We start from the raw sequence: 13585 nt of genomic DNA, 5'->3' as shown, positions 1-13585 counted from the left end.
AGAACTCTTTGTGGTATTTATTTGAGGTCAAGAAATATATGATAATAATCAATGCAAAAAATATTTTGAGTAAAATTATTATTTGTGAGTCCCACATAATTTCAATGTCAAATTTTAATGTAAAATTTAATGTAAATGTAAATGCATGGCTGAACACAGTTACTACAGTTATTAAATACACACTCTTTAAAACTAAGTACCAAGTGCAACTATCTATATTAAAATAATTGTAAGACTTGTAAAATGGAAAGAGGGGTGACTAACCAACCATTCATCAGAGAAGCAAAGTTTGAATTTAGATTTATTCACTGGACCATAACCTCCAATCCTATATAATTAGAAGCTGGTTCCCAGCGACACTTGGGTAGAGAGGGCAGTGACTCAGGGCTCAGCATCTTAGACTCAATTACTAATACTCCATTTGAAATATGGGAAAGTCAACGCACTTCCCTGTGCCTAATCTGCCATTTTTCTGTAGAGAGAATGGGGTTTATGAATATAAAACAAAGCCAATTTATTAATATTTACACTGCAGAAAAGGCAATATTTTAATTTATAATGTTATTATACTAATAATAAAATTCATTTTTAATTCCAAGAAATCACTACCTAAAATTCTACTTGAAACGTGGAAGAGTATAAATAAATGTGGCAAATGTGAGTATAAATACCAACTAATAATGAGCAGCAACTTAGCTCATTCTCTGAGCTGGTCACTCAAATGTAACAAAATATAAGCACTCATTTATTTATGTAACAAGTCATTATTGTGCTCTCAGTACCTGTCAGGCCCTATGTGTGAGGCACTGGGTACCTAGTAATGAGCAAGTACACAGACACGCTCTCACACGCTCATACACACAGCCATTGCTTATCATGAAAGTCAGCAAAATCCCCACAGTATTAGACATCCACATAAATATGCAATACCTCCTTCTTGGATAAAATTCTTCCTGCACAGGAAGCTCTGAAATCTAACAAGGTCAGAAAAAACAAAAAACAAAAAACAAACAAACAAAAACCAGGCTTTCCAGGGTTGTGCCCTGGATAATGTGACTACCTGTAGTGTAGCTCTGACATCTGCTTGAGTAACTCCACCAAACTGCTCAGTTGTATGGTCCTCTTTTTCCTGATGCTAAGGTAAGTTAACAGGTTGGTATCAAGTGCAGGTGTGGCTGCCTTTTCTTGCATTTACTCTGAAACTTTGTAGCACAAATGCCAATTTGGAAAACTCCTTTAGCCCACAGCAGGAACTCAAGTTTTTGATAATGAGAAGACAGGTTCCACCAAAATTATTACTTCATATAACCTGAAGTAAAACACAAAACTCCTGCCTAAGACAATTTTTTCAAAAAATCTTACGTGCTTTGTAAAAATTCCTCAAATCACTTTTGGGATCTTTTTAAAGAAACCCAGGACTGTGTAACAAGTGGTGTTTTTAGCAGCCTTCTGCCTCCCCACTGCAGCAGCCTAAGAGGACATGACTGTCGCATGCATCTCTGATTTTATACAGTGGGGGCTACAGCTTGGCTTCTGGGCCCATACAGATAATTAAAATGCTGTGAAATGAAGATTTTGATTTACTGTAATTACATTCAAATATCATCATAATTAAGCTCATTTTTTCAAGAGACGAGGACTGCACTCATCATATTCAAGGACAGCACATGCACACAGCTCTGTTCCCACAAGGCCAAAGACCAAGGAGTCAACAATTTCCTTTGCTGCTTTAACCAAAAAAGAGCAAACTACCAGATCTAGAAGAACCTCCTGAAACCACGGAGACATTCTAGTTCTGTTTCAGAATGGCAGCCCCAGAGCCCCATTTCAGAAGCTCATCCACGATCCTCTAGCGTAAGTCCGTTAACTGCAGTTTGGACTCTTTCTCTTGTTTTTTTTCCTGTTAAAGAGAGAGCGCTGACCTTCCCAGACTAAGACACCTCAATTCCCTTAACCGTCTTCATGGGTCTACATCTGCTCTTTCTTCCTGCATTATCTCCTAAGCTTTGAATGCTGAGCTCCAAGGTGAACAAAACATCATTTTAGCTTAGCCAGATTTATAAATTTTTCTGCACATCTGGGGCATTTTCAACAATAACTATCCTGGTGAAAGTGGATTCTGATTCTGCAGTAACATTTTTTGAGGTTTTGGAAGATAAAGTTGTAGTAAAGGAACATAAAAGTCAGGTAAGCAAATCCAATTTTACCTCTAAAAGAAAGTCACATATCATATCACAAATCCCATTTGTGTTTAAGAGGCGCACTATAAACTGAGAGACACTGACTGTCACCCATCAATCATGCACCACACATGGCAGTGGCACTGAGACCCCACATATCTCTGCACCAATGGGTTTTGCTGTATCTCAGTGTCACTGAAGCAGATCAAAGAATTCATGATAGTCGAAGCTGGTTTAAAATCCCGACAGTCTTGAAGTTAAGAACAATATGATGGTGACCAGAGGGGAGGGGGGAGGGGATAGTGGGGAGAAGGTTTTCAGAAACTACTATAAAGGACACATGGACAAAACCAAGGGGGAAGGTGAAAGCAAGGGAGAGAGGTGGGTTTGGATGGGGTGGGGAGAAAATGCAGACAACTGTAATTGAACAACAGTAAAATAATTTTTAAAAAAAATCCTCACAGTCTTGTTTTCTTCCTCAGTGCATAAATAAACTCAAATAAAGTAGAGAAGTTAGTTTTTTAACTGGGTGAAGAAAAAACCTTAGTAAATAAGCATCAACCTGAAAAATACACAAGGCAATGTGGCATTATGAGGCTTAGCACTTTCCAATAAGCAAATCACCAAGCCTTCCCAGAGATGATGAGTTCATGGTCTCAGACCATGAATAACTGCATGGTTATTCAGAAACAACCTGAAGTACAGATCATGGAAAGAAAAGATCCTCTGGTACCTGACTGAGGACTATTTAGTTTCTCTTTATATGCACTCACACACAAAAAATAAACAGCAAAGCTATAAATTTGATGGATGTCTTTTGAGAGACTAGACTTATACATGAGAGAAATTCCCAGTGGCCTTGAATAAGAAAAGTAAGAAAGACTTTTCTTAGATTTTAAGTGTCTATTATATTAAATAGCTTATAAAATCCACATCAGTAAAAGGCACTTGATATTTCTTTAATAAAAAACTCAATTAAAAACTAACTTCAAGTTTTCTTTAAATATTGCATTGAAACCTGACAGAAACATAAATCAAGTCCTATTCTCCCCAGTGTGTGGGGAAATAAGAATAAATGCTTGTTTCTAGGGTGACAGTAACCACATAGCAGGCCCCTCATTAGAGTCCACAGCAGAGAAGGGAAAGAGAGTTTGCACATACTGTAAAAAGGGCACACATTCGTTCTATCTTCTCTGGGTTCCTTGGCCCACCATTCTTGTTCAGTCTCACCAGAAACCGCTCACTGAAATGTAGGAGAGAGAGACAGAAATGTAAGGGACTGCATGCTCCAGAACAAATAAAAAGGGCATTCATAGAGAAACCCTAGACACTTTCAGAACAGCTCACAGTGACAGGCAAGGCCTAATGAACGTATCTACTAGTTTCAGGACACTACTTTTCTTGCCAAGCAACATGCAAGGGACACTACAAACTGCCTGATAGGTACTGCTGTTTACTTGTTGCCGGTGGCTCTTACCTCCCTAAAAGTGTGTGCTCCCTGAGGGCAGCAGTAAAGATTGCCTTGTTATTAACCCAAATACCCTCAAAGCTCCAGGCATAATGTTAAGCCCATAACAAGCATATACAGTCTCTGATGTGAACACACAGATCATAAACATACACATCATGCTAGATCCAAAATAACCTCTATAACCCAATTTACATCCTCCATATAACTGTCAAGAATCATTTGAGGGCAAAGAGAAAAATGTTATAGGAGCTTACAAAAAATTGGGTAAAAAGTCAAAGAGAAATAATGTATTATAACTGAAGCAATGGCCAGAATTTAATAGGGCCATGAAAATATTTTATTCTCTAAGCAATACAGGCTAATCCTGAAGGAAAACATTGGACTAAAAAAACTTCAGAAACATTATATAAACTAATAAAAAAAAAAAAGGCAAAACCCCCCTCAGAAACAGTGTTGGCAACATCTGGAGAAATGTCTCCTGGCTCTCTCATCTCCTCACTGTCCCCACCCAGGATCTCATTCCTATCCCTTCATCCCAAGGTTCCCTATGAACTGTAACAAAAACACTGAGCCATGGCAAAAACGAGGTATGTGATTCTGAAAGCATTTACTTCTGCTGTGCCTAAAGCCATCTGTGTACTCACTACACACACATGGTTTCAGTGAAGGGGCCGGAGTAAATTGTACTAGAATTGTAAGATATAGTATCAATTGCAGGGGTTGCTCAGTTTTTTCACTTGTTCATTTAGTCAACAAACAGTTACTAAGTTCTATGTGCTAAACATGGGCATTACAAATGTAAACAAGATGTATACAAGGTACTTTTCTTCATAGAGCTTGTGGTCCTGGTAAGCAGTTAAATACACAGAAATAAATAAAGCTCAGAAAAGATTTGGGCCAGATATAAATTTGAGATTCTTCAACCAGGGGACTAAGTAGAAATAATGACAAAATGTCTACAGAATGAGAAGAAAAAAGGGCTTTTGTCAGAATCCTGAGGGACACTGGCATTTAAGAAGTAGGCAAAAAAAAAAAAAACAAACCATAACCAGTGTGGCTCAGTTGGTTGGGCATCACCCTGCAAAGAGAAAAGTCGCTGGCTCAATTCCCAGTCAGGGCACATGACTGGGGTGTGGGTTCAGTCCATGGTCAGGGTATGTATGGGAGGGAACTGATCAATGTTTGTCTCTCACACTGATGTTTCCTTCCCTCTCTTCAGGAATTAATAAATTAAATCTTAAAAAAAAAGAAGCAGGCAATGAAGAAAAACAAGACACACAAGGACAAACAGAAAAACAAGAAAAATAAGGAGGATGGTGCAATGCACTATCAGTCAAGGGAAGAAAGTGTCTGAAAGGGGAGGGAGGGACAGTGAGGTACAAGGCTATGACGAATCACATGAGACCGGGACAACCAGTGTCCACTGGATGTCAAACAGAGATTACTGGTGATTCTGGCAAGAACTGCTTTAGCGAAACAGTAGAGAAAAAGGCCAGAGGTCAGTGTGAGGAGTAACAAGTGAGAAGCAGAAACAACACCTAGACCACTCTTTAAAGAATGGCTATGCCAGGTGGAAGTTACAAACTTTTAGTTAAATGAGCATGTTGGGTTTAGGGAGGTCTTTGTTAGAAGACAGGGTAGACCCAAGATGGTAGAGGAGTAAGTGGAAGTTACACTAACCTCCTCCTAGCACCAAACTAGAATTACAACTAAATTATAGAAAAATCATCCTGAATAACCAACTGAACCCTAGCTGGAGAGAAGCCTTATAACCAAGAACAGACAGAAGAAATGACTTCATCATAAGACGACTGGTAGGGAATGTGGAGAAGGTACGAGAGAACTGGTTGGGCTCCACAGGCGGCAGCTGAAGTGCCAGAGGGGTATTTCAGCAGCTGGGGGATTCCCCCTAAGTGTGGGGTCTATACCCCAAGCTGGGCTCCCCAGCCTATGGCACCAGAGCCAGAAAGGAACCAAGATAACATCCAGCTGTGAAAAGCAGCAGGGGTCCTGTCCACCAGGAGAGATGGCTGGAGATGCAGAGAGCCTCGTAAAGGGCCAACAAACAAAATTCATTTGCAGGCACTTACCCTGGGCTCCAGCAGAGGGAGGGCAGAGTGGACTAGAGATGCTTGAGGAAGACTCTGGGGCTGGTGGCTCTGGGGAGAAAAACTGAAGGAACAGCTGCCAGGATCCCTGTGCTGAGTCACTCCGCACACTGCAGAGGCCATCTTTCTCCAGTGGAGCACTCCCCTCCAAGTGGCATCAGCCTGAGGGGAAGCAATAACCCCACCCACAAGAATTACTCTCGCCCCACCCTGTGGTGCCTAAGCACTGCTGCTGAGGAGTACAAGAAGAAGCAACTTCAGTGATTGTGACAGAAAGAAAGCCTGCAGGCAGAGGTGGATCTCTGAGAGCTCTAAGACTTTAGCTGACCCTCTCCTGGGCCCGGTGCTGGGACAAGCTAGCCTTGGAGCACAGTCAGGCTCTTTCTGCCCACAACCAGGCCCAGTCACAGGCAGTGTTTGACATAGGTCTGAACCAGAGTCTTTACAGATCTACCTAATACACAGAAACAAATACAAAGAAGCTGAAGTGGGAAGACAAAGAAACAGACCCCAAATGAAAGAATAAGAGAATTCACCAGAGAACTAGATGAAATGGAGGCAAGCAATTTATCAAATAGAGAGTTTGGAGTAATGATTATAAAGATAACAGCATGAAAAAAGACATAGAAGTCATTAAATAGGGACAGTCAGAAATAAATAATGCAATTTCTGAAATAAATAATACACTGGAAAAAATAAACAGTAGGTTAGATGAAGCAGAGGATCAGATCAGTGATTTGGAAGATAAGGTAGAAAAAACCACCCAAGCAAAGCAGCAAAAAGAAAAAACAATGTTAAAAAATGAGGAGCGCTTAAGAAACCTTTGGCACAACATGAAGTGTAACAACATCAGCATCTTGGGAATACCAGAAAGAGAAGAGCGAGCAAGGGATTGAGAACCTGTTTGAAGAAATAATGACCAAAAACTTCCCTAATCTGGTGAAAGGAAAAGACATACAAGTCCAGGAAGCTCAGAGAGTCCCAGACAAGTTGGACCTAAAGAGGCCTACACCAAGACACATAATTACAATGGCAAGGCTTAAAGACAAGGAGAGCTTCCTAAAAGGCTCAAGAAAAAAGCAGGGAGTTACCTACAAGGGAGCACGAATTAGACTGTCATCTGATTTCTCAACAGAAACATTTCAGGCCAGAAGGGAGTGGCATGAAATACTCAAGGTGATGAAAAGCAAAGACCTACAACCAAGGCTATTTTACCCAATAAGGCTACTATTTAAAATCGAAGGAGAAATAAGGAGCTTCCCAGACAAGAAACAGCTAAAGGAGATTGTTAACACCAAACAAGCACTGCAACAAATGTTACAGGGCTTGCTTTAAAAAGAAGAAAAAGAGAAAGGAAAAAACAGAATAAAAGAGTCTAACAATAAAATGGCACTAAATATGTATCCGTGAATAATCACCTTCAATGTAAATGGCTTAAGGTTCCAAAAGAAAGACATAGGGTAGCTGAATAGATAAGACAACAGGACCCATATATATATATACTGTCTCCAAGAGACCCCTCTCAGATCAAAAGATACACACAGACTAAAAGTAAAGGGATGGAGAAAGATACTTCACTCAAATAGAAAGGAAAAATAAAGCTGGGATAGCAATACTTACATTCAACAATAGACTTTAAAATCAAGGCTATAGTAAGAGACAAAGAAGGACACTACATAACGATAAAGGGAACAATCCAACACAGGATATAACCCCAGTAAACATTTATGCACCTACCATAGGAGCTCCTAAATATGTAAAGCAAATCTTGATGGACATAAAGGGAGAGATTGACAGAAAGACAGCCATAGCCAGGGATTTTAACACCCCACTGACTTCAATGGATGGATCTTCCAGGCAGAAAATCAACAAGGAGACAGCAGCCTTACATGACACACTAGATCAAATGGATTTAATTGATATCTTTAGAGCATTTCAACCCAAAACAGCAGAATGTACATACTTTCATGTGCACATGGAATGTTTTTTAGGATAGGCCACATGTTAGGACACAAAACAAGTCTCAGTAAATTTAAGAACACTGAAATCATATCAAGCTTCTTTTCTGACCACAATGCTATGAAACTAGAAATCAATCATAAGAAGACCACCGAAAAACACACAAAGACATGGAAGCTAAATAACATGTTATTAAACAATGAATGGGCCAACAAGATCAAGGAAGAAATCAAAAAATACCTTGAAACAAATGAAAGTGAGAAAACAACAATTCAAAAATCTGTGGGACACAAGAAAAGCAATCCTAAGAGGAAAATTCATAGCATTACAGGCCTATTTCAAAAAACAAAAAAAAGCTCAAATAAACAATCTAACTTTACACTTAAAGGAACTTGAAAAGGAACAACAAACAAACTGTAAAGTGAGTCGAAGGAAGGAAATAATAAAGATCAGAGGAGAAATAAACAAAATAAAGTTTTAAAAAAATGATACAAAAGATCAATGAATCCAAGAGCTGGTTCTCTGAAAAGATAAACAACATTGATAAACATCTAATCAGACTCATTAAGAAAAATGAGAGAAGATCCAAATAAATACAATCAGAAATAAAAGAGGAAAAATAACAACTGATACCAAAGAAATACAAAGGATTGTAAGAAACTATTATGAACAGATTCCATTAAAATCCATTAAAAAAACTGAACCTCGATCCTTGCCTACAAAAAATTAACTTGAATGGATCACAGACTTAAATATAAAAGCTAAAACTCGAAGAAAACACAGGCAAAAAATGAAGACAAGTACCTTTGTATCTTGTTCACAACTGCATTTCCATATTTAGCACACAATAAAAAAATCTTTGTGATCTTGGATTATTAAGCAAACATCATAAATCACAACAAAATGATAAATTGGACTTTATCAAATTAAAACTATGTTCTCTCTGAAAGTGCTGAGAAAATGAAAGATAAGTATAGACTGAAAGAAAATATTTACATTCATCTAAGAAAGTACTGAATTTAGATTAAAATATAAGATATCTCAGAACTCAATAAGTTTAATAAAATAAAAGATCTAAACAAAACTTTCACCAAGAAATATACAGAAATGGCAAATAAGCTCAAGAAAACATCATTAGTCATTAGAGAAATGAAAATTAAAAGCACAGTGAGATACCACTACATACCTACTAGACTGACTAACATTAAAGATTAAGTATACCAACAGATGGTAAGAATGAGGTCAACCAGCACTCTCATAAACTGTTATGCAGAACGCAAAATAGTATAGCCACTTTGGAAAATAGCCTGACTATTTCTTATAAAGTTAAACAAACGAACACTGACTATATGACCCAACAATTCTACTCCTAGGCATTTACTCATGAGAAATAAAAAACACATACACACAAACACCTGTATGTGAATGTTTATAGCAGCTTTATTCATAAAGGCAAAAAACTTCAACGAAGATGTAAATGCATGAGTGAAAACTACAGAACTCTAAGAAGAAAATATAAGTATAAATCTTCATTACCTTGGATTATGTAATGGTTTCTTAGGAGGACATTTATAGCATTAGCAATCAATGAAAAAATAGATAACCTGGACTTCATCAAAATTTAAAACTTTTGGCTTCAAAGGACACCATCATGAAAGCGAAAGACAAGCTACAGAATGTGAGAATATACTTGCAAATAATAGATCTGATAAGAACCTTGTATCCAGACTATATAAGGAACTCTTACAACTCAATTATAAAGGAATAGACATTTCTGAAATAGACATTTCTCCAAAGAAGATAAACAAATGGCCAATGAGGACCTTAAAAGATGTTTAACATTATTAGTTGTTAAGAAAATGCAAATCAAAACCACAATGGAGGTACTACTTCATTTCTACTAGGTTGACTTTCATCAGAAAGACAGGTGATGACATGTCGACAAGGAGATGGAGAAACTGGAACCATAATAACACTGCTGGTGGAGATGCAGAATGGTGCGGCCACTTTAGAAACAGTCTGGCGGTTCCTCAAAAGATTAAACATAGTTTAACATATGATCCAGCAATTCTCCTAAGTATATATACAAGAGATGAAAATATATGGCCACATAAAAACTACACGAATGTTCATAGCAGTATTATTAATAATAGCCAAAAGGTAAAAACAACCAAAATATCCATCAAGAAATGAATGGATAAATGAAACGTGGTAGGTCTATCCATACAATGGACTATGAGAAGTCACAAAAGGCATGTTGCACTGATACATGCTACGGTGCAGATGAGCCTCTAAAACATTATGCTGAGTGATAGAAGCCAGTCACAAAAAGACCACATTTTGTAAAATCCCATGTCTATGTAATGTCCACAATAGGCAAATCTATAGAGAAGAAAATAGATTTAGTAGTTGCCTAGGGCTGGGTGTTTGGGGGGAAAATGAGGTGACTTCTAAAGGGTATGAACTTTCTTTTGGGGGTGATGAAATGTTCTGGAAGTGTGATAATTGTTATACAACACCAACATACTAAAAGTCTCTGAATTGTGCCTTTTAAATAATGAATTCTATGGTATGTGAATTAGGCCTCATAAAGTTGTTGCAAAAAACAAACTACAACTAACCTGTTCAGGGCTTAGTCTTACTGATAAAATGAAAATCAGACCTTGTAGATCTGCAAGGCCCTGTGTAGAACATTTGATACACCCCTTCGAGCCTTTCTTGTGTACTACTCTCCACACACCCTGGTCTCCTTGATACAAGTTTCTTGAACAAGCCACACTCCTACTGCCTTAGGACCTTTGCATGTGCTGTTATCTTTGCCTGAAATGCTGTTCCTTTCAGCCCCTGTGGTTTAGCTCACATGCCAGTTTCCCAGAGAAGCCAACTTTGAGATGTCAGAAAAAGCAACACTTCTTCTCTCCCCATTACCCTCTCTTTCTTCTTTACAGCACTTGGCACAAACCCATTATTCTTTGTTTATTGTCTTTCTCTTACATGAGAGAATACACTCCCTAAATACAAGGGGACCCCTGTTCACTGCTATATTTCTAGTACATTCAAGAGCCTTGGTGCTTAATAAATGTTGAATGAATGAAAGTGGAAATTCCCTGAAGATCAGCTCTATGGAAATTTGGTGATGAAAGTCACCGGTACTAATGGGTAGCATCACCATTGGGCTATGCAGAAACACTGATGAGCCACCAGGGAGCAAACAAGATGGCCAATACAAGTAAACCTTCTAACTTGGCGACCAGGGACTGAGATGCATCAAGCATGTTGTGGCAGAGAGTTCCCCATCTGCTCATTAAAATCTGTGTTCTCCATTTCTTCTTGAGCAGCCAGATAGACTACACTTCTCAGCCTCCCTTGAAGTTGAGTGTGACCTTATGACTGTTCTAGACATCGAAATGTTGATGGGAGCGAGGTGGGCCACTTCCAGGCTTAGCCCCAAACACCTCTTACACGTGTGTGCTGGTCCTCTTTCCCCTTTCCAAAGCCCGGAATGGAGACCACCCCCAGGGCCACCAAGGGGCCACACACTGGTGATGGCAGAACAGCCAGCAGTCGAGTCCCTGTTTGGAGCTGTTAGATAACCACAGAGACAGGCGCAATTTGGAGTGGCTGCATCAAGCTCCGTCCAAAGACAAAAGGATAAGAATTTTGGGTGGACAGAGTTATTGGCCCTATCAGAACCCAAGAACTTTTCTCTTTCTCCTTGACAGTAAAAGGAGGCTGCTAAGGCAGTTCTCACAGTGTCCACCTGAGCTTCACATTTCCTAGAGTCCTTCATGCTTCTGGTTTCACCTGACCTTCTTCACAATTTGTAAAACATCCAAAATAACTTTTTTTTTTAATTTCAAAGGGCATTACCATATTTTTCGGACTGTAAGATGCACTTAGGTTTTAAAGGAGGAAAATAGGGGAAAAAAACCCTGCTCCACCACCGCCCCCTCCCTCAGCAAGCCAGGTAAGCTACATTTGGACTATAAGATGTACCCCCCTTTCCCTCCCAAATTTGAGGGGGGAAAAGTGCATCTTATAGTCCAAAAAATATTGTAGATACACATATAATTATTTCCTGTTTTGCTAGCTTCTCCAATGTGTATGATAAATAAATGATGCTTTCTATTAACATTCAAACTCTTTGAAGGCCAATATTTATATGATGTTTCCTGATTTGGCGATAGCTATTCTAAAAAAAATAGTTAAATATTGCTAGGAAGTATTTTCCTAAACACAGACCAGTTTCTATCCTCTAGGACTGCTCAAGAGCTTAACATGTTATGTCTTTAAGTACCAACAGGACAGGTGATATTTGACCCCACAATACACTTTTATGTAAGGCAATGGAGTCTGTATGAATGCAGTTCGATAGCTGCTGGTTGAATCTATTTGCCACCTAGAACTACAGCAACTACTCCTGTTTCCCAAAGGTGTGAAAAAAACTGTGGCCTAGAGAGTAAAATTCATTCATGAGAGTTTATAAACATTCACACCTCTATATGCGGGCAACATGTCAGTTTTCCTCTTAATCTGGATGAGAAAATCCTACCTCCTTCAAGAGAAAAAATTCTTAGTCTTCAATAAGCAATGTTATAAGAGAACTGCTCTACACTTAGTTGTCCTTATGACAAGCTATGCACGAACAGTATGTGACGTTACATTAGTTTCATATTATTGAGCAAGTTCGCACAACTGAATTCCACTAATTGGAATTTGCAACAAGTCTAACAGTGCCTTAATTTTAAAGTCACTTGCTCTTCTGAGAGTTCTAATTCATACACTCCACACATTTCTCCCCTGATGCTAATGTTCAGTGACCTCCTGTGTGGTGGCAGCCTATGCCAGGCACTGAGACAGAGATGGAGTCTCTAATCCTCAGGGAGGGTATTTTCTGAAGACTCTGTTTTAGAAACACAAGCACACTCCTCAATAAATTCAGAGGAATTCTCTCAACTTTTGCAATTTACTCTCAGGTTTCTCACTTGGTCCTCTGTAGAGATAGATGCCAGCTACTCAGCTTCTCTCTCATGACAACCTTCCAGGTTCCTAAAACAGGCAAGTAGCCCCAAGGCCATACTACATGGTACAACCCAATAGATTAGGAAATCTCTAATATTTCCTCATAGATTCATTTTCCAATTTAGATCACTTGACTTTATTTCTCAAGTTCTTCAAGTTTTCCCATTTCATTCTAAAGCAGGAAGTGCAGAAATGCATAAAGGGGTTTCATAAAGGCAAATTAGTGCTGTGATTTTCAATTTCATTTCTAGTATCAGCTTTCCTCTTATTTTCAACAAAACCTTTCACTGTTCACCAACATATAAAAATTTAAAACAGCTACTTTGGTTGAATCAGAAGTGAAGGGAGGAAGGCAAGGGTAGGAATCCACCCTACCTAGGCCACCAACCACCTAACCACCAACCCTGGGATACTTCAAGGCTCTGAAGAACACTTTCATAACTACTAGTACAATTCAGAGGTTTGCCAGCCTTCCTCTTTCCTTTTCATTCGTTCAACAAGCATTCATAAACTCCTACCATGTTCCAGGAACTGAGCTAGAAGCTGGGAATACAGAAATGAAATGGTCCCGATCCTCAAGGTTCTCAGTCTATTGGGAGAGAGACACACAGAACCCCAAAATTGCAGCACAATGTAAAAATTCTCTAATTCCATGGAAAGGGGTTGACAAGCTCTACCAGGATTAGGACAGACTGTCTAAGGAGAGAGAACCAATTCTGGCAATACTGCCAGGCTTGCAGCATTTGGTAAGAGAGAGGTTGAGATTGAGAGAAGGGGGTTCCAGGAGGAGGGTGCACCAAGGGCAGACTCTGACGTATGAGGCAGCTTTATGGTGGGAGAGCTGG

The 13585-nt window shown here is 39.0% G+C and overlaps 1 protein-coding gene across 1 annotated transcript in view; it reads right to left on the bottom strand.

Annotated features, from left to right (window-relative positions):
• The window catches only part of DOCK3 (dedicator of cytokinesis 3), a 267364-nt gene that overhangs the window by 105427 nt on the left and 148352 nt on the right, over positions 1 to 13585 (bottom strand). The window contains exon 10 of the mRNA XM_053929392.2: positions 3342 to 3423. Coding sequence (XP_053785367.1) covers positions 3342 to 3423 — 82 coding nt within the window. The remainder of the gene's footprint in view (positions 1 to 3341; positions 3424 to 13585) is intronic.

The sequence above is a fragment of the Desmodus rotundus genome, chromosome 8 (genome assembly GCF_022682495.2).
Source record: "Desmodus rotundus isolate HL8 chromosome 8, HLdesRot8A.1, whole genome shotgun sequence".
NCBI classification, from domain to species: domain Eukaryota; kingdom Metazoa; phylum Chordata; class Mammalia; order Chiroptera; family Phyllostomidae; genus Desmodus; species Desmodus rotundus.
Note: the sequence above shows the minus strand (reverse complement) of the source record. Positions and strands in the feature narration are given on the sequence as shown.